The sequence below is a fragment of the Nipponia nippon genome, unplaced genomic scaffold (assembly GCF_047370975.1).
Source record: "Nipponia nippon isolate SJK-2023a ecotype South Korea unplaced genomic scaffold, ASM4737097v1 scaffold_2, whole genome shotgun sequence".
NCBI classification, from domain to species: Eukaryota; Metazoa; Chordata; class Aves; order Pelecaniformes; family Threskiornithidae; genus Nipponia; species Nipponia nippon.
Window position 1 is genome coordinate 94,874,702 of NW_028262336.1, and position 25,829 is coordinate 94,900,530.

The 25,829-nt window shown below is 35.5% G+C and overlaps 1 protein-coding gene across 4 annotated transcripts in view; it reads right to left on the reverse strand.

Moving 5' to 3' along the window:
* Window positions 1-8,428: 8,428 nt before the first annotated feature.
* PCDH17 (protocadherin 17) overlaps window positions 8,429-25,829 on the reverse strand; it is a 92,802-nt gene continuing 75,401 nt past the window's right edge. For 3 of the 4 annotated variants that reach the window (XM_087758880.1, XM_087758878.1, XM_087758879.1), the window contains 2 exons: window positions 21,107-21,181; window positions 8,429-12,969 (listed from right to left, as the gene is read on the reverse strand). In XM_087758880.1, the coding sequence (XP_087615006.1) occupies window positions 12,287-12,969; window positions 21,107-21,181 (758 nt within the window). In that variant the 3' untranslated portion in view covers window positions 8,429-12,286. The remainder of the gene's footprint in view (window positions 12,970-21,106; window positions 21,182-25,829) is intronic. The other variant, XM_087758882.1, reaches the window with a different exon arrangement.

The window sequence follows — 25,829 nt, forward strand, 5'->3', positions numbered from 1 at the left end:
GTGGATTGATGCAGTGTCTTAATGTACTGGCCTTGAACTATATGAACTTGATGGTGAATTCAGCCAGATTAAGGAGAGTGAGAATCAATCAGTTTCTGATGGCTCTAAAAGTCACAATAAAAGGGAAAATGGTTGTGTATTTATTGTCTAAGAGCTACACAGAAGACCCTCTTGTGCAGTAATAATTAAAAAGGCTCAACTAGAGAGGTTAGCTTGAAAAACATGGAACAAAAACACCTGACCTTTCCATTCTTAGAAGAAAGCCCATTAGCTGAATGATTGATTTTGTGCTTATCTTTTTTCTTTTTTTCTTTTTTCCTCAGTGTTTATTTTTCCTCTTGGTCTCATTCTCTACATTACATGAAACACCCCAAAGTATTTTTAGCTACTGGATACTTAGCCCAAATTGGGGAGGGGTAAGTGGGAGGCTAATTAAAAAGTCCTGTCGTATTGAATTTCGCTTTCAATAAGCTACTTTTAGCCCTTCATATTCTAGCAGGATAAGTCCTAGAAAATATACTGCTTCTGATTATTTTTTAAATAAAAGGAAGAATCTGTATAGATTATGTATCAATTTTTAAAACTATATCCCTATTTCACTGATGCATGACCACCAAAAATAAATAAAAAATTGCAAGAAAATGACACCTCTCTGGTTCTGAAGTGTTGCAACAAAGAATGCTCTTTGCTGTCACTGCCCTGACTTTGCATAAGCTTCTCTCTTGAACACTGCAATCGTATATAATAGAGGTGAGATTGGTAGGGCCAGAAATCTTAATTTATTTATTGTATAAGTGTAATGCCAGCCACCTCCTGTTTTCATTATACCAGTCTAATGCCAGCCATTTCCTGTTTTCATTAGACCATTGTAATGCTAGACTCCTACTGTTCTCATTAGTGCAGGACTGTGTAATGGCAACCACCTCATGTTTTCATTATAACAAAACTGTATGGTGCCAGCTGCCACTTATTTTGCTTTACAGAATAACATTTGAATGTAGTCCATACTCTTTCCAAGAGAATATATACAGAGATGTCAAGAACCTTAGAAGTCTAAGGCCCCTAAGAAAATGTTGGGAAACACCCTTCCTAACTATTTTGTCACTGGAAGAATGGCAGAGAAATTATATATAATATACACAGAAGACATTAAGGCTGGGGTTAAAATGTTGCAGAACATGGTTAAATTCTAGCAACTGCCTTTCTGATCCATAACCTATCTGGACTTCCAGAAGAAGATAAAAAGGTGGTTGTAGTAGTTTAAGGTCTGGACTAGACTTCTAGGGAAATCCAAGTTATATTCCTGTCTCCACCACATATTGCCTGTGCAGACTGCAACCTATAAATTCTCAGTCTTATTGCTCCAGCTGTGATTGATCTGGAGATAATAAGATTTTTTTCTGTCCAGAACATCGGATTGTTTTGTTTGCTTTGCTTTGCTTCTATATTATCTATGCAATACAAATTATTTCATTTCTTGTAAGTAGTGCTTAAAAAGAAGCTGTGACTCCTTCTCTGGGGTCTTCAAATTCTATTGTAATGTTATTAAATATTAATAAGAACTGCCTGATGACACAAAAATCTTTCATTGAGAGATCTTAAAAATGCAGCTTCTTTGAAAACTGAAAAGGTTCTCTTACTAAGGTGCAGTTAAGTTGTGGTTACATTTCAAAGGATTATGGCTATTTTAGTTTTTGTGGTAGGTAACAGAATAAAAAAACCCTCTAATTCTAAAAGAAAGAAAAGTATAAGATGCTGTGAAAATACTGTTACTGATAAGTTTTCTAGTTATTTACTAAAAAGTTTTCATATAGATGCTCAGGTTTCTGCTGATATTGAACATTATAGATCTCAAAAAGAAACACAGTGTCATTGCTCTGTAAGTCTATGTAACTGCTATGTGGATGTCCTGTAATATCATTGCAAATAAATATCTGGTTTACGTAAGGGGGCTGTGGCCTCAGGTCTATAATGAATGAACGAACTGTGTTTTAGGCATGAGGCAGAGCTAGCACATCTACTGGTAGACATACATCTGCTGTCTCAATTCTGAAGCTTTGGGAGCTTGAAGTGCTTGCTATCAGGACCAAAAATGCACCACGGTGAAGGCCCTTATTCTGTATCTGACCAAAATTATCAGTTCTGCACAGTGACATTAGTTTTAAGTATTCATGTGATTCCAGCTTGTCATGTTTTATCTGTTGTATGTTTTAATGATTTATAGCTTCACTGTAGCTTGTGAGGAGAGGAAAAAAGTTCTGTGGACAGGTACCATGAAAATAAAATTTTACTGTTATTATAAATACTGGCACTTATATTCATTTCTCTGGAAGAAAACATCATCTCTTCAAAAATATTTTTGTTCCACTCTTCCAGTCTCGATGGATAAGTTGTGGTTTCAAGAAAAGGAAAGTGTTCTTTGTCATTCTCAGATTGTTGTATTATTAACATCACTGAATAGAGTAATTGACAGATGTGTATAAGTTTTGTTAAAATGATTAAAAGCTCTGCAAATCATAACCTGTCAGTGTTCCCTGGGAAACAAAGACCTTTCCATCTGTTAGGGTACTCTGTAAATGAATGTAATGAGTCACCTTTAAAATGACAGCTGTCACCCGCAGGATTTGAGCCTTGAAGGAAGTGCAAAAATATAATGAAACACACATAAACCGTCCATCAAAAAATATCCTTAATTTGTTATTATTTTGATCACCTCACTGTGGGCAGGGTATAATATCTTGTAATTTGTCCGTGATCTCTAGTGTCTGGATTATGTCCAAGTCAATAGGAAGATAGTTATGTTTAGTGATGTTACAATTTGATAAGGCACTATATGCCTGCATATATCTTTGCATATTCTCTGTCACAGTCTTCACAATGAATAAAATTTTACGAGGATAGTGGTATGTGATAGCAGCACATTTGAAAATTACTTCTTCTGAGCTGTGGAAACCCAATAAAATGGAAAATGAGGGATGGAACTGAGGGAGGTGGGGGGGTTGGTGGCCTTTTTGTTCACCTGCAAAGATGGCACACCTGTACTCCCTTCCCCTTCAATATTTAAGTTGTTTTAGTAGAGGTAAGTGATTTGTCACTCCTTTGCTTGTACCATTGTTTCCCCTTTCTGATATGTTATCTGAACTAAGGCAGGTGGAGTCATAACATTTTCTGTGAAATAAAATGCAAATTCTGTTATGCAAATGGACCATTAAGAACTGAATTAGATTAAGCAGTGGTGGTAAATCAGCAATTATACTGTTTTTTTTTCTTTTTTCTTTTTAAATAGCAAGATTCCAGCACAAATAAAATCCAACAAGTCTGCAACACATATTGTAGATCGTAATGCTAGTCACCACTAGAAGAGAAATCCTAGGGCTGCTGATGTGCTTTACTGAATCTAGTATACTTTTTACTACCACTCTGATGCAGTCTTTAAAGCTAAGGATGCTGAGCAAAGTGCTATGACTCGACTGGTAACACAGTATATTAATTACAGCTCATAATAACTTCCATTTTTACATAATTGTTGCGTAGTTGTGCATGTTATGCCAAATAAAATCCTCAGTCTTGACTGGTGATTGTGATTAATATTTACGCTGCTGTTAAAAATGAGCATGCTTTTAGCTTCATCAATGTTGAAGATTTTCTGGTTTATTTATAAAATGAAACAAAAATAATTATAATTAAAGAAATCCCCGAATGGAGCAAACAAGTGGTTCTTCAAATTCAATTCTAACTGAATTTTATCTGGCTGCAAAAATGCATTCTGTGCTAACCAACACATGCATTGAACAAGGATTGGTCTTCCTCCAGACCACCCTTCAAGGCTTGGAAATGTGGACTAGCATTTTCTAGTATGCCTTACAAACACTCAGGATGAAGGAAATAAAGTGAATGAGGAGAGCTGGCATCCACTTACAAGAAACTATGGGATTCAAGATTTGGCAGCAGCACCTGGTGGCTCCCCACAGTTGAGTGTTGTCATTCATTGCCTGTAAAAGCTTGAATTTCTTCCAGGCAGGAGGTGATGTGAACAGCACCTTAGACTAGAGGAATTACTGGTTATCAGCAGACTTGTCTCAGGTTTATGTTCTTGATCCCACAGTAAGCTTGGCAAATCTCCATGAAACCTTTTGAACAAGAGTGCTTGATTCAGATGTCCTCCAATTGTTCCTACTTCTCCTACAGTTGCAGTAATATGGTGGTTCCCTAATGTTTCACCTCTGCTAAAGGCTTAAGAAGTAATAGGAACTGAGAGTCTGCCCAGAGCATCATATTGTCTTTCTTCCCTTATCTTGATTTCTGCCTCCAACCACAATAACTTTTGCAGTTGCAGTGGTTTTAAGTCTTAGCAGTCCAGAGAAGATTATTAATAAGTGCTGGAGAATGAATTTTTAAAAAGGTGATTTCTTTGGAAGTTAAAGCACTGAATGTACTTGCTAGCATTCTACAGGCTTTACCTGGGTTTCTAGATCTTCCATTCCTCTCTCCTATTTTAGTCCACTGGAACAGGTGTATTTAGAAAAGAATGGTGGTGTATTTGTAGTCATTAACAGCGTTACTCAACTGAGTTGTGCAGGAAAAAGTGTCCATGAACAAGGTTATATTTGCCATTTTTTCTGTTCTTTTCTTGGGGGCGGGGGAGAGGGTGGGGGGCACGGGTCTGGATATTACTTTTCAAAGACTTACTTTTTCAAAAGGTAATTATTCTTTTCCTTTTAAAGGATTACTGTCTCTTACTTTGACATGTACAAAAAGATTAAATCAACTAAACAAATCCACTTTCTATCCACATTACATCCCTAAATGAGTCAACTACAGACTCTGTTAAGGTAGCATTGGAGCACTGAGTGGCAGAGAGTTGGTGTATACCAGGGAGCTTGGTTCACTTATTTACACTGATGCATGGAAATGCAAAAGTTATTATGGAAGCATAATTACCAGCCTCTGGAATCTCTTTGAGAAGAAGGTGGCATGAAAGAAGGTCAGAATCTGGAAAATGCTCTTATTCTGAGCATTCCACTACATTGAGACAAAGCCTCAATGTTTTTAAGAAGCTTATCTTGTGGTCACTGATAAAGACTTATTAACAGTTGCTAATCTCTATTCTAAATCTCTTATAGCACAACGGTACCATAATCTTATTAAAATAGTTTCACATATATTCTTTTCTGCTGTATTTACTATATTCGCTTGGTGTTATACAAATCCATATTCTCAATTTGGAATGAGACACAAGGGAACAGAAAATCATTCCTATAGCTAATGTGGCTTTAAGCATAGAAGCTCAAAAGGTATTCAGAGTAAATACAAATTCTCATCTGGTCTAAGACAGTCCCTAAACATGTACTCATAATGAAATACATTGTTATGAACCATATTATAGTTAGAAGATATTAAATGCATTAGTCAGTTATCCAGAATATACATCAGATGATTTTTTTTCTCATAATTTCAGTAAAAAAATCTAAAAAATAATTTCCACTAAAGATGAAATAGCTATATGTTTAGTTATCAAAGAAACATTTTGATTTAGAGCTGACTAGTTTACTAAGTATGATAGTCCCCTTAACAGGGTCTCCCACTGAACTCACAGTAGTAAATGAAAAATTTGTTCATAAAAAGAGAAGTGGTTTAATTGGAAAATAGAAATATTGTTTTAGTATATTTTAGCAACTTTAATATGATCATTTTTTAAAACACAGAATTTTAAGAAATAAATGGAGGTCTTACCTACAAATATTATGATTAATATTTTTTTAATTGTGTGGTATGAAGTGTGAAACATCTTTGAAGACAGATGAGGAATCTGCTCTATATTCTCTACATGAGATAAATTTGCAATGTAAAGTATTTTAAATGGACATATGAAAAGGACGGAGTGGTGACTAATAAAAGGGGCACTTGCAGAAATCATTATAGCATATAGCATCATAAAAGATGCTTGTTGTAAAAGGGTTAAAAAAATAAGATACATGGAACATTTCCTAAAGACAGTAATAACAGAAATAGATAAATGTCATTTTCTGATGGTCAGACAGATATGGTGTTTCTATTTTAATGTTGATGTCAGCACAGTAATCCATTTTTTATCACTTTCAAATCAAACCACTGAAAAGAGTTCCGTATGTGATTGCCCCTAAAATGATGGAAAATTTGCAGCTATTGCAAAATGTAATTGCAAATTTGTTAAGGAGTATTTCTTCTTGCAAACATATTACAAATATGTTTTCTGTACTGCACTAGCAATCAACTGATTTCCAGATGCAACTTCAGTGTTGGTTTTGGCTTGGAAAAAGTTGAGGATAACTGATGGACTGATCCCCTAGTTCTCTGGCAGCAGTTCACCAGGTGCACTTTAATAAGATTTCCATAGAGTTAGTGTTCGAAGCACTAAATACAATAGATTTTCAGAAATAGAATTTTAATTATTCCATTTCTCAGTGGGTCAAAATGTAAACTTGTTGTCCAATAATCTATGTTTCAAGCCATGTCTATACTCTTGCTTCTTACCAAGATAAATCACAGAATGTTTGTGGACATTTTGGAGTCTTGCCCAAATAAAAGGTATTATCTCTAGCCCAAAGAACCAAAATGAAGGAACCACATCAGAACACTATTTTCATTTTTAAAACTAACAAAGGGCCCACAATTTCACCAGCATGTATTTAAGAAAAAAAAAAAAAAATTATTAAAAAGAAATTGGTCTCCCAATCAGGGAAAAATGTTTCCCCAAAACTTGAACTAAATGTTTTTGTGAGGCAGGCATTATCGGGAACCATCAGCAATAAATAAACCAAGATACTGTACTCTCTTCCCTGAATCATAACATATGCATTATGGAATATACATCTCAGAAAATTATTAGATGGCTCATTAATTTCTTGTTCCATTTCTGCATGCACTACTGATACTAAGGTGACCTTTCACAAATCAAGCTATACATACAGCAGAGAGCCGTCCCTTCTTTCTACTGGAGAGCTTTCATTTTTAGGGAAACGCTACTAACTGAAGAAATAAGCTTTCAGCTGCTTTCATGTCTTAGACTCAATAAAGGATAAGGATAGGGTATTTATCCCATGAGTGAACACCCTGAAGCAGTTATACATGGTTGGCTTAAAGGAGATCTAAGAATCTCTGTTTGACAGACTGGCCACTTTCTAAATGAGAAATCAATGACTCTGTATTCTGGGTAAAGAAAAGCCAGGATGGTTTATAACTTGTTCTACATATACTGTGGATCCAACCAAGCTCTGAATTACACACAGTTGAAGACAGCAAGACAGCAACATCCCACGTCCAATGAGGCCTTCAGCAGCATAAGGTACATTCTGGCAGGACTCAGCACAGACAGTGGCTCACTAGATTTTGGAATTTAGCCTGTAGAAAGACAAATATATGTAGCAGGAAAAAGGGAAAAAAACAATGGGGGTTTTCTGTGCTTAGGATAGCCAGATAATTAGATGCAGGCTGGTTTTGTTTCTGGCAAGAGACTTGCAGAAAACATGCAATGGGTAAAAGGTAATTCTGCCTGCAGGACTAGCACGTATCTTCATAATACCTGTAGTATTCTGAACAAACTAAAATTCTATTTAGCTGTCAAAAGCAATGCCTATTTACTTAATTATTGGTAAAAAAACCCAAACAAACAAAAGAACCCCAAACAAACCCCCCAAGAAAACCCAAAAAATCCAGTGTGGAGGCTTTACGCTATTTGGTAGTCATTGCTACAGTCACACAGGAGCAGACAGAAAGGGCCACATACTCTGAGGGACTGATCATGATGCTCAAAAAGAACAAAAACAAACAAAAAAAAGAGGTTAATGAAAGTGTTAAATTATAATAACAAACTCAAACAACCAGACATAGAACTTAGTCATATTTTTCCCATCATTTTGTCACGTTGTTTACAGCAACATGAATAAATTATTTACCTCTATTACTTAGGCTCTTAAGAAAGACACATTTAAAAAAAAAAAAAACAAACAAAAACCAAACAACTCTTTACATTCTTCGGATTTTTTTCTCCCCTTGTATACTTAAGCAGTTCTTTGAGAACTTATACCCTCATTTATAATGCTTTTGGTGAACTCACACCAGTGTACTAAACCAAACTATCCTTTATTCAGCTCCATGTTTCTATGAGCAAATAACAGCCTGTAGGGATTCAGCACATCAGCTGCTTAAAAGATAAACCTACCCAGCTTGATGAAAACTCTTCACCACCTTCCTGTTGAGAGAAAACGGTTACACATTTCTAACAAATGAAGCAGGAACTGTCATTTTTTTGGCAAACTGATAACTATCTGTAACAGCCGCATTGCCACAAGTTGCTTTTCCAAAGTAATTACCATCAGGCTCCCTGTGGTATGCAGTGTTTAACACATTTCTTCTGTGTTAATGAATGCAAAAGTAGGCAACACCACTATTAGTAATTGCTTTTTATTCGTAGTCCTCATTTTCCAGATAGGTCACATTAAACACAGCCATTAAACAATAGCGGTTGAGATAATCCATACAATGTATGCTGCTTTTGTTTGGTTTTTGTGTCATTCACCAGTCATTGGTGCAACTTTGAGCCGTATGGGGAGACAGGGCCTGATAAACGTGAATGCCAACCTGTATCACAACTGGGCCAGAGAAGTCAAAACCTTAATCAGGTTTCATTCAATTACACTTCAAATCAACAAATCTTGATAGCTAAAACTCCCATTTGAATTAATGCAATAATAATCACTGCCTGATGTCAAAAGAAAGTAATTAAACAATAATGAGTAGGCGTATGTTATGCTAGGCTTCAGACTGGTTCTTGACCTCAGCAATTTCCCTTCCATTGGACAGCAAGCAGCTTGAAACTTTGAATGATGTATCTTGCTCCCCTATGAGCAATGTTTGACTTCTAGGGGAAACTTGGACTGGGAAACCTATATTCTCAAGTGGCAAATCACAGTTCAGGAGAATCTTTTTCCTGACAAATATGCCAAGAAAAAAAACAGAAAAAAAAGGTCTGATTTTGAGTCCTGATTTGATTGGCCAATTGCTTAAGGAACTCCCAATTGCTGGTTTCCATTAATAAAAAAAGATCTAGAATGCCTTATTTGCTATTCACAGTGTACAGTACAATTTTATGAGTTACTTAACTAGTCTCCCTTAACTCCGCCATTCTCTTTATAATCATGTGGCAGGTATTTTCCTTCAGTCTTATAAAACATGTATGTAAGGAATGAGAGAAATAACTCATAAACTTTATCTTTCATTGCTGCCTCTTTCTCCAGTGGTGATAGTAGAGAAACCATGGAGAAAAAGTACTCTTAAAATTCTTCTGTGTGTAGTACTTCCTTCACACACAATCATGTTAATTTTGACTGAACCAGCAAAACTCACTTTGTATAAGCTCTGCTGGTTTATTGGTTCATTATGTATCCATTCTAAATTGTGAAACAGATTTTTTAACCTGGGATATCCTTACTGGAAGCAGTATGCCAGAGATCTACAACACAAGGCAGTTGTCAGCCAAATTAAATAAAAGCAAGATTTCCTAAACTCTTCTATAAAGCTGTGAGTCATGAATTCTGAATTACCTCAGAGTGGTAAATAAATAATTACTGCTAAATACAGATAATGTGTTAAACAGCTAAAGCTAGTAAATCACTAGTGACAGAGAGCCTTAAGGTAAATTCCTCTTACATTGGCACAGCCCTTTCTCAGAATGTTGTGGGTTTATGTCTTCAGAAACATACAATGAATTGTACAATTGGTTACTCAGTGTTAAAATCATTTATAAAATACACAAATCTCCCACTTGACTGCATTTACGTACTGGCTTAGATTTTGCTGAATAATGGATCTCACTGGCAGAGCTAAAGACTTGGTGCACAGATACTGAAGTGATGGGCACCACGGAAATACGTATAAGAGACTGATCAAACAATAAGAAATCCTCTCCACTATGGAATTTCAAGCTATCAAGCTATCAAGCAAAACCAATCTTGGGTCTCCTGGCCAAAAAAAAAAAAAAAAAAAAAATTATATAACACAGACAACACCACATTTTAGATACATAAATTGTCCAAAACATGGAGAGTAGCTTGATAAAACATGTACAAGATCCTTTTTTTACATGTAATTGTAGACTTTTTTAAGAGGAGGAGCTGAAAGCAAATTGTCAGAATGGTTGTCTCCCAAAGACAATTCGTTGTAGAACTGGCTAACTAAAATCACCATTTAACAGCAATCCCAACATCAAAACAGGCTGTTGGGTCAACTTTCTTTTCTGAACTGATAGTTTTGTGGGATTTGAGATTGCCAACCTCTTTTATATATGTTAGTATAGTACAGGTCACATTTGGTAAACCCAATACACCATTTTTAAACAATGCACTATAGTGGTATTTCCAACAGAGTATCTGAAATATATAAGGGACAAATCCTGAGCTAAACATTTTATTCTTCTGCTTATTCTTGTTCTGTGCAAGTTCATTTTGAATGTGGGTTGGTTTTTAACTTTAATCTGAAGGCAATTTTGAATTTTTTAAATGCAATAAAAACACCTTTAGAAAAAATAATAAAAAGTAGAAACTATATCCCAAGTTATTCTGCAAATATTTTTCAGAACAAATGAAAACTAAACTAAAAACACACCCCAAAATAAGGAGTATATGTCTAGAACTGCAGTAAGCAATTGCACATTCTAAAGAATCAGATAAAATACTGCCTGTGCCACATTGGCACTGAAGTGTTTTTCAGCTCTATGAACTTAATAGCAAAACTTTGAAAATGGTGGCATCTATTAAGAAGTCAATCAAATATCCTACATTAAACAGGCTGGCTGCATGTGTTTGGAAAAAAAACCAAGGAGGTTCCAGATGTTGGTTCGAGTGTAGTTTTTGTTATTAAACATGGGTTTGCAATAGAAGCTTCTACAAGGACTTGCACATAACCATGACTGATGGATGTATTTGTAGGCCGTTCAGTTAGCTCCATCAGCTCACTCAAACACATTTTGAACAGATTATGTACTGCAGTACTTCGTAGACCATACATTAAACAAGAGACTTTGCTCTGAGGCGCTGCTTCCCATGATCCATGGGGAAAAGGAAGCAGGAAAAAACAAAACTCATAGAGTTCGACAGCTACCGAGGCAACACTTGCCATTTACAATATAAGCCCAAATATTTTTGCAACACAACTATATATTAATTTAATAAAATACACAATATAGCTCTTATACACTCAACAATTTGGCTCATATGCACTGAATCTGCAATAAATCAATAAAAATATGTCATTTGATGTAAACACACTGAATCTTCTAACATTTGCACATTTAAATGATCATGTGATTTTTGTGGATGTCTAAGACATTTTCACTTTCCTGAGCTATTTTAGTGTCCACAAATGAATAAAAAAGTGTTAATAATGTTAATTTATTTTGTGTATTACCCTTAAAGGTAACTATTTTTTTTCAAACTTTATTTTACTTCAGTGTTTTTAAAACTTATCACTACCTATTTATAGTTTTGTTGGACACTAAAACGCTAAATAGATATTAAAATCTTTTTTTTCTTTTTTATCAAGTGAATTAGCTTATGTGTGTGCAGGACAAGATGGTTTATATCATTTTACATTTAACCTTAATATGATATGAAGTGTTTTACTAATGATCAGGATATGTTTTGTTGAATAATGATCTGGAATGTTTTTTTTTTGTTTTCTTGTTCTTTTTTTTTTTTGTATATATTTGTGGCAGATAACTTTGTACATACATGTTTACCACAAATGAATGTTAATGTTTGGTGTCGCTTGGACTACTACAAGAACTCTTTTTAGGACTTTCAGTAGAAGCCTGTGGTGACTGCTGGAAATCCACCACAGATCAGAATTATTCAACCCTGTTTTTCTTGGGGTTTATACGTAAACAGTAAAGTCATCATCAGCTTTTGAGGACAGTCTTAAAGTACCAGATGTATTTCCATTCCACCTTTCTCACACCTTCCTATCAGATTGTCAAAATGCCACCATCTTTCCTTCTTTTGTTTTGTTCTTAGTGTACTTGACTCTGTCCTAATGAAAGTTTGGTCAAAATGAAACCAGTGTTATCTGTCAAAAAGAAAGAGCAGTGAAAAGAACATACTTGTGGGCACTTCAGATGTTCACTAAAAGCCTTAAAGCAGCATTGGTCTTCCTTCATTCCTGTAAATCTGTTACAACCAGGGGATTTACTTATTTATTTACTTTTAATCAGCAGAAGAGGAATGGAACTGCCAGCCTGTCCTTATTTTCCCCCTCACTTCCTGACGGCCACAGGGTCGCTTCCCCGACAGTCCTGCAAGAGCTTGTCTATTTCTCTCACAACTTCCTCGGCATCCACCGACTCCCTGCCTAGATCCCGGGCTGAACGATCTAACTGCTCCAGAACAGAGTCCATCTCACTCGAGTCTCGGCTCACTCGGGAATGCACATCTGCAAAGGCCCTAGCCATCTGATCTGATGCAATGAAGGGAGTGTCTTTTGACTGTTTACTAGGCGATAGATACTGACTGTCAGTTGACAAGTACTGGCTGCTTGGTTCAGCCAAGGCTCCTGATTTCACTTCACAACCATCCAGTGGTCCTTTTGTTGAGGTGCAAGGCTCAATGCATGTCTTGGTTGGGCTGCTCGATGCTGAGGGAACCTCCTGAAGCAGAGGACTCAGGGCACGTTTGGCTTTTAAGTAAGGTTTAACATTGGCAATGAGAATAGTGTGCTCTCTCTTGTCTTTCCCAAATGTACAAAAAGTCTTTTTCCCAGTGGGATTCACAGTTTCGTATGTCTCAGTCTCAACATTAGCTTCAACTGTGGGTACAAAGAGATTTGTGCGATAATCTGCATTCTCAGACTGAGTGGCTGCAGGGAACTGTGGCATCCAACACCTGTCAGAATGACCAAGCACTCTGCATTCATCTGTGCAGTTAACACATTCTTCTTGCTCTGTAAAACAAAGGAGAAAAAGAAAAAAATCTAATTATAAGTGGATTTCTTTAAACTAATGGGTAGGCTATGATCAACATGTTGATTGGCTTACTTGATATCTGGTTTCTTAATTACGGAGAAAAAGAAGAAGCTATAATTAAAATATTTCAGAACGATTGCATAAACCTGTTAGTTGAGAAAATAGATTTATTTAACTCTGTTCTTTGTGTATTAAAGCATTCACACAGCCCAATGGAAGTATAAAGGGGTCATTAGAGAACCATTCTCAGTGGAACTGAGCTTCATCTGTAAACTAATCTGTTGTAGAAATCTGTTAGGCTTTGTTCTGTAAAACTCATCCCAGAAAAGAGTGAACAGTACTTAAGGAACTCAAAAGGCATTATCAGGATTATTTTTTCAAATCAAATAACTGAGCAATGACTGCCTTTCTGGAAATATAAACACTTCATAAAAATCAGCAAGCTGGCTTTTCATTTTTGTCACCTCCATTTCGTTTATAATTGTTGTGTTATGTGACAGTCACAAAATAAAAAGGTTTTCGTAAAAAGCCTACTTTTCCTGCTGAGAACAGAGAACTAGAATTTTCCATCAGTATGCATTAAATATAAGCTTGTCAAAAAGTGCATATTGGAATTTTATTAGACATAAGTATGGATCATGTAATCAGTTTTCCCCTTTTTTGTTTTGGTGCAAGTAAGCGAAAATGGATTTGCTCAATACATACAATTTGGAAGAATGACAAACCGTGACACATTATTTGAACTGATAATGTTTTCAGATAGGATTTCTATATTCTTATTTCTTTCAAAGAATATAGTTAAATAGGATTTTTTTATTCGCTACATTTTTAGAACATACATTTTGATACTTCCTGTTCTACAATTCAAAGACATAAAGAAAACTTTCTGCTTTAAAAACCTTAGCTTGTCTGTCATTTTACACTAATAGAATATGTTTGGGCCACAATTTACCATTTTATAATTGTGCACATGACTCCAACCCAATGTCAGGGATAAGGAAAATTCCAGAAATACCCCCTAAATCTGTTTTTTAGAAAACCACATCTCTGAATCAAGTTGCTTTCTTTTTCTTCTCAGTACTCTCTAGTCAATACTGATAGAATAAACCATTTTATCATCTCTGTGCTGGTCTTTAGCTATTAAGCATTTTCTTCCACAAAATGGGCAGATGGGTTCAAATATTCATTTTATTTGAGGAATTTAGTATTTACAAAATGCCTGGAATTCCAGTTAGACAAAAAACTATGAGTATACCATTAAATGTAAAGATGAAACACAGACACAGAGATATTCACAACAGGTCTTCAGAAGAGCAGAACAAAATTGTTGACCCAAAGATAGGCAAAATTTAAGTGATCATAATCTTTCCAAATTAGAAAATAAATTCCTAGTAATCTTATAATATCACCACCAGATTCATGGACAGTTACACTGCAGAAACCTGACGCAAAAGAAACACCAAACATGACCTATGAGAATCCAATAATGTAAACAGCTTTGACTGTTCACATTTCTAAAAAGACATGAATAAATGTGACTTAAATTTAAATAAAATTGTGTTATGTCACAAAGATCAGTTAAATCCGTGTGAGATAATTTACTCAGAACTGATAAGTGTTAATGATACGGTTCTGTGAAAAAGTGTCATTCTGTACACGTGCTCCCTTCCTTGAAGAGTTTAAAATCTAAGACTGGTGTAAGCCCTAAAAAAATATCGAAAGCAAGAGAGAGTGAGGTACATGGAGAGGAGAACACAGTGATTTTTGAGGAAAAGAATGTAACAGAAAGGCTTTAAATTTAAAATTCATAGAGGTGAGTCAGACTCACCTCTGTGCCTGGTAAGATCATGGAACAGATCTTCCTGGAAGATATATCAAAATATATGGAAGACAGGGAGGTGATTAGAGACAGCCAATGTGGCTTCACCAAGGGCAAATTTTGTCTGACTGATCTGGTGGCCTTCTATGATGGAATGACTTCATCAGTGGACAAGGGAAGAGCTATGGATGTCATCTATGTAGCCTTTTGTAAGGCCTTTGATATGTCCTCCCCAATATTCCTGCAGCTAAATTGGAGACATATGGGTTTGATGGATGGACTATTAGATGGATAAGGAATTGACTGGATGGCCGCATGTAAAGAGTTGCAGACAATGACTCAGTGTCCAAGTGGAAACCAGTAATGAGTAGTGTCCCTTAGGAGTCCATACTGGGACCAACACTATTCAATATCTGCATCAATGACATAGACAGTGGGATTGAGTGCACCCTCAGCAAGTTTGCAGATCACACCAAGCTGAGTGGTGCAGTTGATTGGCTAGAGGAAAGGGATGCCATCCAGAGGGGACGGGACAGGCTGGAGGAGTGGGCCCATGTGAACCTCATGAAGTTCAACAAGGCCAAGTACAAGGTCCTGAACATGGGTCGAGTAAATCACCAGTATCAATACAGACTGGGGGATGAAGGGACTGAGAGCAGTCCTGTAGAGAAGGACTTAGGGATACTGGTGGATGAAAAATTGGACATGATCCGGCAATGTTCACTTGCATCCCAGAAAGCCAATAGTATCCTGGACCACATAAACTCGAAGAGGGTAGATTTAGATTGTACATGAGGAAGAAACTCTTTAATATGAGGGTGGTGAGACACTGAAACAGGTTTCCCAAAGAAGTTGTGGATGCCCCATCACTGGAAGATTTCAAAGTCAGGTTGGATGGGGCTTTGAGTAACCTGATCTAGTGAAAGATATTCCTGCCCACGGCGGGGGGGTGGGACTAGATGATCTTTCAAGGTCCCTTCCAACCCAAACCATTCTGTGATTCTATGACCTCCAAGGAAAAGTAAGCTGCACACTGGCTTTAGTGTACAATCAAAATTAACATTATAATAATGAATAGCAACAGTAAAAGACAATCCCAACCCTGGGACTGTAACACAGTGATAGAACTGAGAAGAGCTTAAGGAAGAGATTTAAGTTTGTGATGTTTGATTTTACTTCACTTGAATGAAATGGCATTGGCATGCATAACCATAGAGACAACATATGTGGTGACAACTGCTTAATGAAAAGGGAGCCGTACAAATAAAGGACATTGCTATACACCTCATTCCACTCATTAGTTCACCTCCACTAAAGTTCTCTGAATCTACTTTTCCAGAGTTTCTACAGCATCAAGCAGATGCTGCTTAAAACAACCAAGTGAAACTGCTACTGTGTCTCTCTCAAAAAAAACAAGGAAAACACAAAACTCCACAAAAAAAACCTAAATAAATATATGTTAAAAGTCACATGGGGCAAGAGCATTGGAGAGGAAGGTTCCAAGCTTTAGCATAGAATGGGCAATGGTTAATACTAGCCAGGTTTGATTACGTTTTATTACAGAAATCCAACAGAAATAAACAAACAAAAAAATGCCCCAAGCCCAGCCCTTTCAATGTTAGTTCTAGAACTTCAGATTTTGCAAATGCTTGCTATTAATTAATTTTGTTCTTTTTCTCTTCCTCTTAATCCTACAGACTAGATTCATGGCAAGCTCAGCCTCTAGCTTTAAAATGGACCTATATAGTAAGGAGAAATAATAGGTGTTTTGTTTAAGGTTTTCTCTAACCGGATCTAAAATTATTTTTCTCTTACGTGGAATTCATGACAATGCTGAGTAAAAGTTTTCTGGCACTTTTAAAAGTTTCCCTAAGCAATTAATCAGGTTTCCAACTAACAACTGTTTTATTTTGTAAACTTAACTATCCTTTGTATGAATTTTTGCAAATAATTTTGGTCCCTTTTTAGCAAAAGATGAAAATTAAAACATGCTGCATGTTAGCTACCATAAAATGCTCAGAACTGCACAATCAATGGACCAGCTCTGCTGCTCTCTCTCTTTTCAATTATTGCATCAAAGCAGGACTCCTCTTTGCTCTTTTTTTTTTCTCACAGAAAAAAAAAAAAATAGCACTTCCTGTAAAACCTCCTAACCATATTTAAAGTGTCGAGAGCTCATAGTGTACTGGGAGGCCATCAGTGAACACAACTGGGAAGATTTCAATAGATTATAGCCTATTTCATTAAACCACAAAAAGGCCATCTGTAGAAGGGAAACTCTTCCTGACTTTCAGGTAGTAGTTCTTTGTCACATTATCTTAAAATACATTAAATAAATGTTCATATATTTATATACAATTCTCTGCTACCTACATTGGCAACATATATATATGCATATGACATATACAACTGGGACATTCTATTTCGACATTGTCTCTTATTCTAAAACTTGACTGAACTTTATTTGTTTAAAAAAAATAATAAAATTATTCCCCTAAATGAAATTGAAATAAACAAACTTTAGATGAAAGGTAAAGATCAGAGTTAGCCACTGGAAATAAGTTAACTACACTAGGTATTCAGTACTGTGTCAAAAACTATGCTTTGAGATTTTCAAGATTGATTAGGTTAATTTTGTTATAACCAAGTTATGTTCTACGATTTTAAATTCTTAGCTTTTATGCATGTTCCTACACATATACTGGATATGAGGATAACTTTCACACACTGTTTACATTATTCATTACTGTCAATAAAAATACAAAGTTTGCTGGCTATCTCTAAGTAAGAGAGAGATATATCATACAGCAAATATATATTATATATATTGCATACCATGTCTTCCTTCCCCTTCTCATTTCCTGCATTTGCTAAAGCAGTTTTTATACTTGCATTCATACTCATAGTATTGACTAACTTTCCATTTCTGCTCCCTGGGCATCCTAGCAGTGACTGAATTAAATATGAAGCCAAAAAAGAAGAAGAAACAACTACTGAATGACCTTGAAGTGAAAACCACCTGCATTGCATGAGCTTTGGTGCTCTAGTCCTGAAAATCTGTGTCGTTTCACTTCACTCTTTTATGTCACATCATAGGAAACGGATTTTGAGTATTGATTATCATACATTATAAGCTGCTTGTCTCACCATTAGTCTGTAATTTTGACTGTACAGCTAGCAGACAGTGAAGAAAATCGAACAGGCACTTTTGTACTAGCAGCAGAAACTATAAAAATGAAGTGAACTATCACCACCAAGGGCCAAATTAGTATATATGAGAAAACAGAATCAATTTAAAGGTAAATATATAAATATATGTATGTAAAATAGGTCATACGCTGTGCTGTACAGCAAGATGTGCTGGTAGAGTGATAAGCACCATCGATCTTTATTTCTATACTTGTCTCCCTCCTGTTGAAAATAAACCCCTAACAGTGCAAGTGTGTACAATAAACAGAAGCAGCCTAGAGGTTTTCCTAACCCTCTGGAGCTTTAAGGGTAAACAGTCAGAAGTGCTTTATGCACTTAGGGGAGAACATACACTGAAATAGAACTGCTAAATTATCAGCCATAGAAAGAGAAGGAAACAAGGTATCTGGAAATAACAGTCACCTAGATAGGAAATGTATACTGGATAGAGTTTTAAGATGGTGTAGGATGAAAGTTATGTTGGCAACACATAAAATGCAATGCAAGGTATGTATTTTGGTGCAACATAAGATATCCTATATCACTAGAGGAGCTATATTTAACACCTACTTTCTGTGGCAACCTTAAAGCAAAAGATACTTTTATTATGATATCTTTAATTTCCTATGCTTTTCTCACAAATATTGTGAACAAAATTAAATATGGGTACTGGTTTCACCCTAAATATATTGCACTATAAAGGTAATTGATTAATGCTTTAGATAGCTGTCTCCTTTCAGTGGCTAAAACTGAGATATCTTAGTTTGACTCACTAATTATATGAAATTTGCATAATGATAACAAAGAATAAACTCAAGAATTTTTTTTTAAAACAGTGACTCAATGTAGCCAAACTGAGTTAATAAATACATTATTTTTTCTAGTTTAATTGGACCCTAATTATTTAAATTACACATATATACACAAAGCAGAAAAGCAAATGAAAAGTAAACAATCCATGTACATAAAACATCAGCATACAAACATTTTCAAGAAATATTTCATGTACTATGTTTATAAGATGAAGAACACTATACTCTGTATCAAAGTACTACACATAATTTAATAGTAAATGTCCAGGCTTGTGTATAGGAGAAATCGGACTTTAAATATATGTATATGCACATATACATATATGCTTTTATATATATGTATATATATGTATGTAAATATATGTATATACATATATATTTAAAATCTGATTTCCTCTGTACACAAGCCTGGACATGCCCCTACACCTAGACAATCATACAAAACCCGTAAATGATGTTATCGAATTGTATTTGACGTTAAACAAGGCAGACAGAGTTCAGATCATTTTAATTTATAAGATTTGACCTGGTAAATGGTCATTCAAGTGCATTCTTTTCTAAGAACTTTTTATTTACAAAATATAAAAAAATGTAGCTTTGTATTACCATATGTTCATCAATGAAGGCTAACTAAGAATATGGCTAGATAAGTCCATGAATAACACTGAATATTTTAAAATGTCAGTAGCTTTTGTTATTTTTTATTGTCCTAGGAAATGCTAGCCTATCTTTCAGATATTTTACTTATTTACTTTTTTTTTCTGTTTCAACAGATGACACCTAGTTTTTACTATCGCATAAACACCTCCTTCTAATTGAACTTTTTTTTTCTTCTTTTCTGTAAATATGGAAGCTAAAAAATAATAATTAATTTTCAGGGATGTCTCACTGGCTGACTCAGTTGACTGGAATGGCTATCAACCAACAGCTCGAAATGAAAAATAGACTGGAGGACCCATTCCAAAAATGTATGTCTTCTTCTTTTGAAGAATGCAGTTTCATACTGCTGATACGATCTACCTTCACTCTTGAAATGCTCTATTCTTCATTGCATTACAGAGTGAACAGTAATGCACATGTTTTCTGACCCTTGTTTCACATTACAAAGAAAAAGATCTGCCTTTGAATGCATGCATGGAGTTCACACTGACTTCCCTTGGAAATTGGTTCATTTCACCCTTGATGTTATGAATTTGTGTTCATTATTGAAAATATTTCCATTTAGAATTCACTCAATGAAACAAGGTGTAAAATCCTTTGTAGCTTACATTTCTCTGGTCTAACCACAAACACACTATGTAAAAAAAAAACCACCAGTACTTTCTTTAGACTAATAAAATAAAATATGAAAAATCTGTATTTTCTGTACATATGTGTAAACAGACGGAAAATAAATGGCATCTAATGTCTAATAGAGAATATAAACAACTCTGCCTTTCAGAACTTCAGTAATTCCTGTAATATGACCAGAAAACCTCCCAGAATTGATATGAAATGCTGTCTTATTTTTTTATTTGAGACAGGCAGTTGCCTTTACTAAAGAACTGAAAAGAATATAAGTAGATATTTATTAAAAGAGAAAAATCACAGGCTGCTTTGACATGTCCTAAACACTGGGCCTATATGACACTTCTGATGAGAATGATCAGCTAAAGTACTACTTCTGTGGTTGGATTCCTGTTTAATTACAATTGATTTTGACATAAATGAGCAGAGGTAAACAAATACTTCTATACACATGCTTGCTGTTATTAAACAGAGCTGTCTCCAGTCTGAGTATTTATATTAGCTTGCCTGTTTAAAGGCTCCTTTCACTTAGGCAAAGCAACTATGTAGCTTAGATTAGCAAAATGGCTGGCAGCAAAATGAGAAAGGACTGCCACTTTTTAAAATCTCTTGGATCTCGTGGTCTTTTCCTGATATTATAACTACATGCTTCTAAGATCTATAATCCTTACACAGTTTCCTCATTGTTGGTTGTTGGGTTTTTGTTTGTGTTTTTTTGTTTGTTTGAATGTTTTCTGGACACAGGATAAAGAGAATATATTTTTTATATTGACATGGCATAAAACACTTCAAAATCAATAAAAAGATGGTGGGTCTATGGATTTAATTCTAGTTCACATTTGTCCCAAATCATAAATATTGGAGGAATATTTCAGGATTACATGGAACACTACAGAACATTTAACATTTTTCTTATGGAAGTATGCTTTAAATTCATGCTTACAATTTAATGGCAATCTCATATTTTTAATTAAACACAGAGTAAGAGCAAGAAAACATTTCTGTTACCTGAAAATTTTCCATCCTCACAGCGGGCTGGTCCACAGATCCCAACAATGGGTCTTTGGCCTCTGCCTTGCTGTTCTGGAGGCAAATCAGACCTGTGAGTCACAGACAGGGATAGGCTCTGCTTCCAAAATTCACAACAATGTCAAAACTTCCACAGCAGAAAAGCAATTTCTGTCTGTGGCCCAGGCACAGCTCATGGCCCTTGAAATTTTTCACTGTGCTTCTCAAAGGTACAAACATGGAAATTTACAGTTGGCAGTGAACTGAAAATGTCTGACTAGTAAAAAAGGTGTCTCATTTCTTCCTGTCAGAGGAGAAAGAGGAGAGGCTGAGAATGGACACTTGGTTTTGGTTTCCAACGTATGCCTGTAAGTCAGACTGGCACCTACTCTAATTTGCAGTAAAAAGTCCATATGACAGTCATGAAAAGATATTTTAGCCTCTTCCCCATCCCACCATAAAAAACTCTTCCTAGCCCAGGGCTGCAGGGAGGGAACATGCCAGCCCTGCATTTAGCTGAGATGCTACAGGGAAACTTTAGTAATCTGACAAATTCATAGTTTTAAAAAGTAAATCTTTGTAGTAGAGCTGTTTCCTGCAAAAGAAGAGAAACAAAACGGCAGTAATTAACAGAAGAGAACAGGCTTGTGGATTTGTTAGAAAGAACATTTTAATATAACACATTTTCCTATTCTTGATCAAGGCAGTTCCACAGATTTTACAGTGGGATTGCTTCAGTACTGGCACCTAAAAATGCAATGACTTAAATCTGAAACCTAAGTGAATTTATGTAATCATTTGCAGAATTTGCATGATATTCACATTGTTTTTTACTAACTTTACTGCGAGCTAGTCATAATTATAATATCAATAATTTCCATGTCTAATTTGTAATATTTAGTAAATACTAACACTGTATATTGTACTGTGGCAATGTTTAGGAATCTAGTCATTAACCAGGTCCATTGTGAGGCATCCTATACAAATATTAATAGATTGTACAGTTAGAGACAAGAGGTAACAAGTGATTATGACTAACAAAAGCAATGAATGGGAAGGAAAGACAACGTTAATGAAAATACAATCATGCTGTTGACATTTCCCAAAAATACCAATATAAAACCTCCATAATTTAAAGAAGCTATCCCAATCTGTCACACTATCAAGCCACCAACAATTAGCTATATATTACACCACTGAGCCTTCCTCGCCGGCTGCCAATTATCTCAGTATACAAATCCTTAATTAGAAGGCACCAAGCTTTTTGCTTTGTAAGCTTGTCTGAAATTTGGATATGGCAACGTGTTTACAGACATTGATTGATGAGGGTGCCACTGAGGAGAGAGAGACATGACAGGCTTCTGAAGAAATCTGTTTCTATGATGTTCTTTTGATGGCTCTCTTTACATCCTGACTACAGGTAGACTCTCTTGAATGGAAGTTTGTCAGGTTCTGTGTAGGAGCATAATTTTGTCCAAAACAGAAGCAATGCAGTAAAGTTTTTCAAATGCTCTCAGTTTTCCTTTACAAAGCCTTACAAAAAATCACTACAGGCTATATGGATGCTGAACCATTCAAAATCTGGCCACTTTGGTGAAAGAGAGTAGTTTCCTCCACATTCCTCCCAGCATGCTTGGATTTACATTCAAAATCTCCTTTACCAGACATAATGAGACCATGTCTGTTTTATACTGATAGAAGGAAAAGCCCACTGGGTGTCATTCTCTGTTTCAAAAGGTTGTCGTATATGGGTATATACTTTGGACTTCATGGGAGGTACAATGCATCTGACAGAACAGGAAGAAGAACACTTTTCATGATGCTGCTCTCAGAAAAACCCTCAAGTTGTCCAGGTATCTTAAGGAACTCTCACTTGGACATAGAGATATAGAAATATCTTCTTAGAAAAAAAGAAATTATTTAAGAGTTTCACACAGAGTCTCCCCTATGCTATGCTAAGTAACATATTCATTATTGTTTGATTAGATGGTGCCCTAGACTATTGTTTAGCAGGTTGCTGGTGTTCTGTTTTATTACAACCTTCAAAAGAGATTTGCAGAATGGGATTACCTTTATGCCAATTTATGAAGCACCCACATTCTCTTAGGAATTTGAGTTTCATAATGCTATCCTACTTAGCTTTCTGCCTGGATAGTGCTTCAATTAGATCAATCAGAAAGAATAATTAAGGATGCCTTTTTCAAATCTGACTCTGTAAATATAACTAGTATGGCAAAAAGAATTGTACGTGTAAACAGATACCATATTTTCAGTTTCTCCACTGTAAATTAATTTCTGAAAGACACTTACTGAAGATAACTTCAGGATTTTCACATCTTCCTTTTCCCAGATCCTTTATCAAGAACCTTAAGTTCCAGATCACTTGCTTATATTTGAAGGATAGAGGAGGTTATAGATATTAACAACACTAGTACAGAAAATGTCTCCTGCTAGTTACTTCTATTTGCAGCAGCTGAGCTGCTCAACTGAGAGTCACCTTTTTACTTGTCCTCTTTGTGTTTGTTGTAGCTTCAACTTTTTTATTGATGTTGGAGTACTGTGATGTGACAAAACATACCTTTAAGAAAAATTGGTAATTTGGGAACTATTTCCAAAGATGTTGTCATTATGTGTTCATTGTTTTCACTAATATCTTCACTTTTTAAGGCTGCTAACTGTTAGAAGCTATTTTCCTGGTCTCTAGCAACCCTTCATCTGAGCCATGTTCTTATAAAAAGTGTATTTTTGTCCTGGAGATAGTCTTAAAGGCTAGTTACAAACATCACTGGCAAGTAAGATGCAATCAGGGTAATTTCTCTTAGCTGTGCCCTCAGCTTACTTACCTGTACACCCTACAAAGAAAATCCGACAGTGAGGCAAAGCAAGTAAAAGATGCAGCTGCTACCTTTAAAGTTGCTGAAGGATTCAAAATATGTCAGTCAGTGTCAATCTATTAACTTCCTTTAAGAAAATCTTTACTCTGTAGAGGTGATGATACTACACCCCTAGAGATGGGGCAGACATGCTATACAATGCAGTAAAACCTATTCTAGGCATGGGTCATGATCAGCTTTTTCAGGGTATTTAAAGAGACATTTTCATTTACTGGAACTTATCACTATAATATTTACTTGATTCAGAGTTTCATGTACTTTTTCCACCATGACTTGATTTTAATGGGTACTCCTCCTCTCAGCCTTTTTGTTCTATTGGAAAGAAAAGGCAAGAGACCTGTATAGTTATTACTGGCTTGAATTCTTAGTGTCACAGATAATGGGAAACAGAGAAAACTGAGCCCCAGTATCTACTGCATGGTTTTTCAAAAACAGCCTCTGGGTTTCCTAATAAAAACGTAGCTTTGCTTTGTTTTTCTTTAAGAAAAAGGATTGCTTTAATTCCCAAGGAGACAAAAATTGTGTGTGAACAAATTCTGTAAGGAATTAAGGTAAGAAAAAACTGTCTTTAAAAAAAAAAATCAAACTTTTTTTTTTTTTAAGTCCACCTGTTACAGCACACATATAGTATGTATCCCACTTCTCAGGTATCTAAGAAACAGTTTAGCAGAGCTCTAAAGTTATTTGTAAGCTCTCAAGTGACTCTCTGCAGTTCCAGCTGAAGATGGATACAAGGCAGCTAATTTGCTACCACCAAGGGAAAATGTTATAACATAAAAACATTCCCTCCCTTAGCTTCAAAACTGTTGAGTGCCTAGGGAGCCTAACTATTTGTAGAGTTGATACTATGCATATGCTTCCTCTGTAACTGTTATATGCATACATCTGGCATCTGTCTCTGTGTTAAACAGACTTAATTGTCCCTAGTATTACTATGTAAAAAACCTCTATCCTAGATGGTTAATGTAAAAGAAATAAATGAAAGGATATATGTGATTTTTGTAGAAAAAAAACCCCATTTTGCATTATTGGCAATGTATGCAAAGAACTCTGCACTATGGCTATCAGCAAAATATTTTAGCTCTTACTTCTGAATAACTTTAAATAGAGATTACACTCTTTTCTTAGCATGACATTTGGCACTTTGTACAGTCTCTTAATCAAATGGTATTGTTTTAGCTGGAATTCCTTTTTCCATTTATTCTCCATTGTTTTTTTTTTTTTTCCTTTCTTCATTGTTGATCCTCCTTCTTTTATCCACATCAGACTTCAGAGCTTTTAATCATTTGCCAGACATAGCTGGATCAATTCTGAAGATATGTCATTTCTTTTTTTTAGGGGATATTGGGGGGACTCTACATGTTATTCAGCTCACTGTTACCAGCAAAGTCATGACTCAGGCAAAACACTTGATTTCAGATTTCAATATATTTTTAAAAGATCAAAGAGCATGGCAAATCTTGTTCTTTGGTTAGGCAGACGATGCAGAATGGTAATACTCTGAAAGACGGAAGTAGCTGCATAGAACTAATACTAAATTGAAGGCCTTTTGAAGTTATTTTAACCTTTGTGTCAATGTTCATCTCAAAACCCCCCAGCAAAGTAAAAAAAATTGGGAAAACACACAGAAATGAGTTCTTCCTGTAAAGTCTGATAAAAAAATGATAGTGATTTGACATCTGACATCATTCATGATAGCAAAAATGAAATATGCTCAAGGTGCTTCTTTTACTAAGATTTATTTCTTTGAGCAAGACTATAAAGCATAACCCTTCCTAAGGCAACTGTACCTGCCTAAGTCTATTTAGGATTCGGGAAAAAGGTATTCC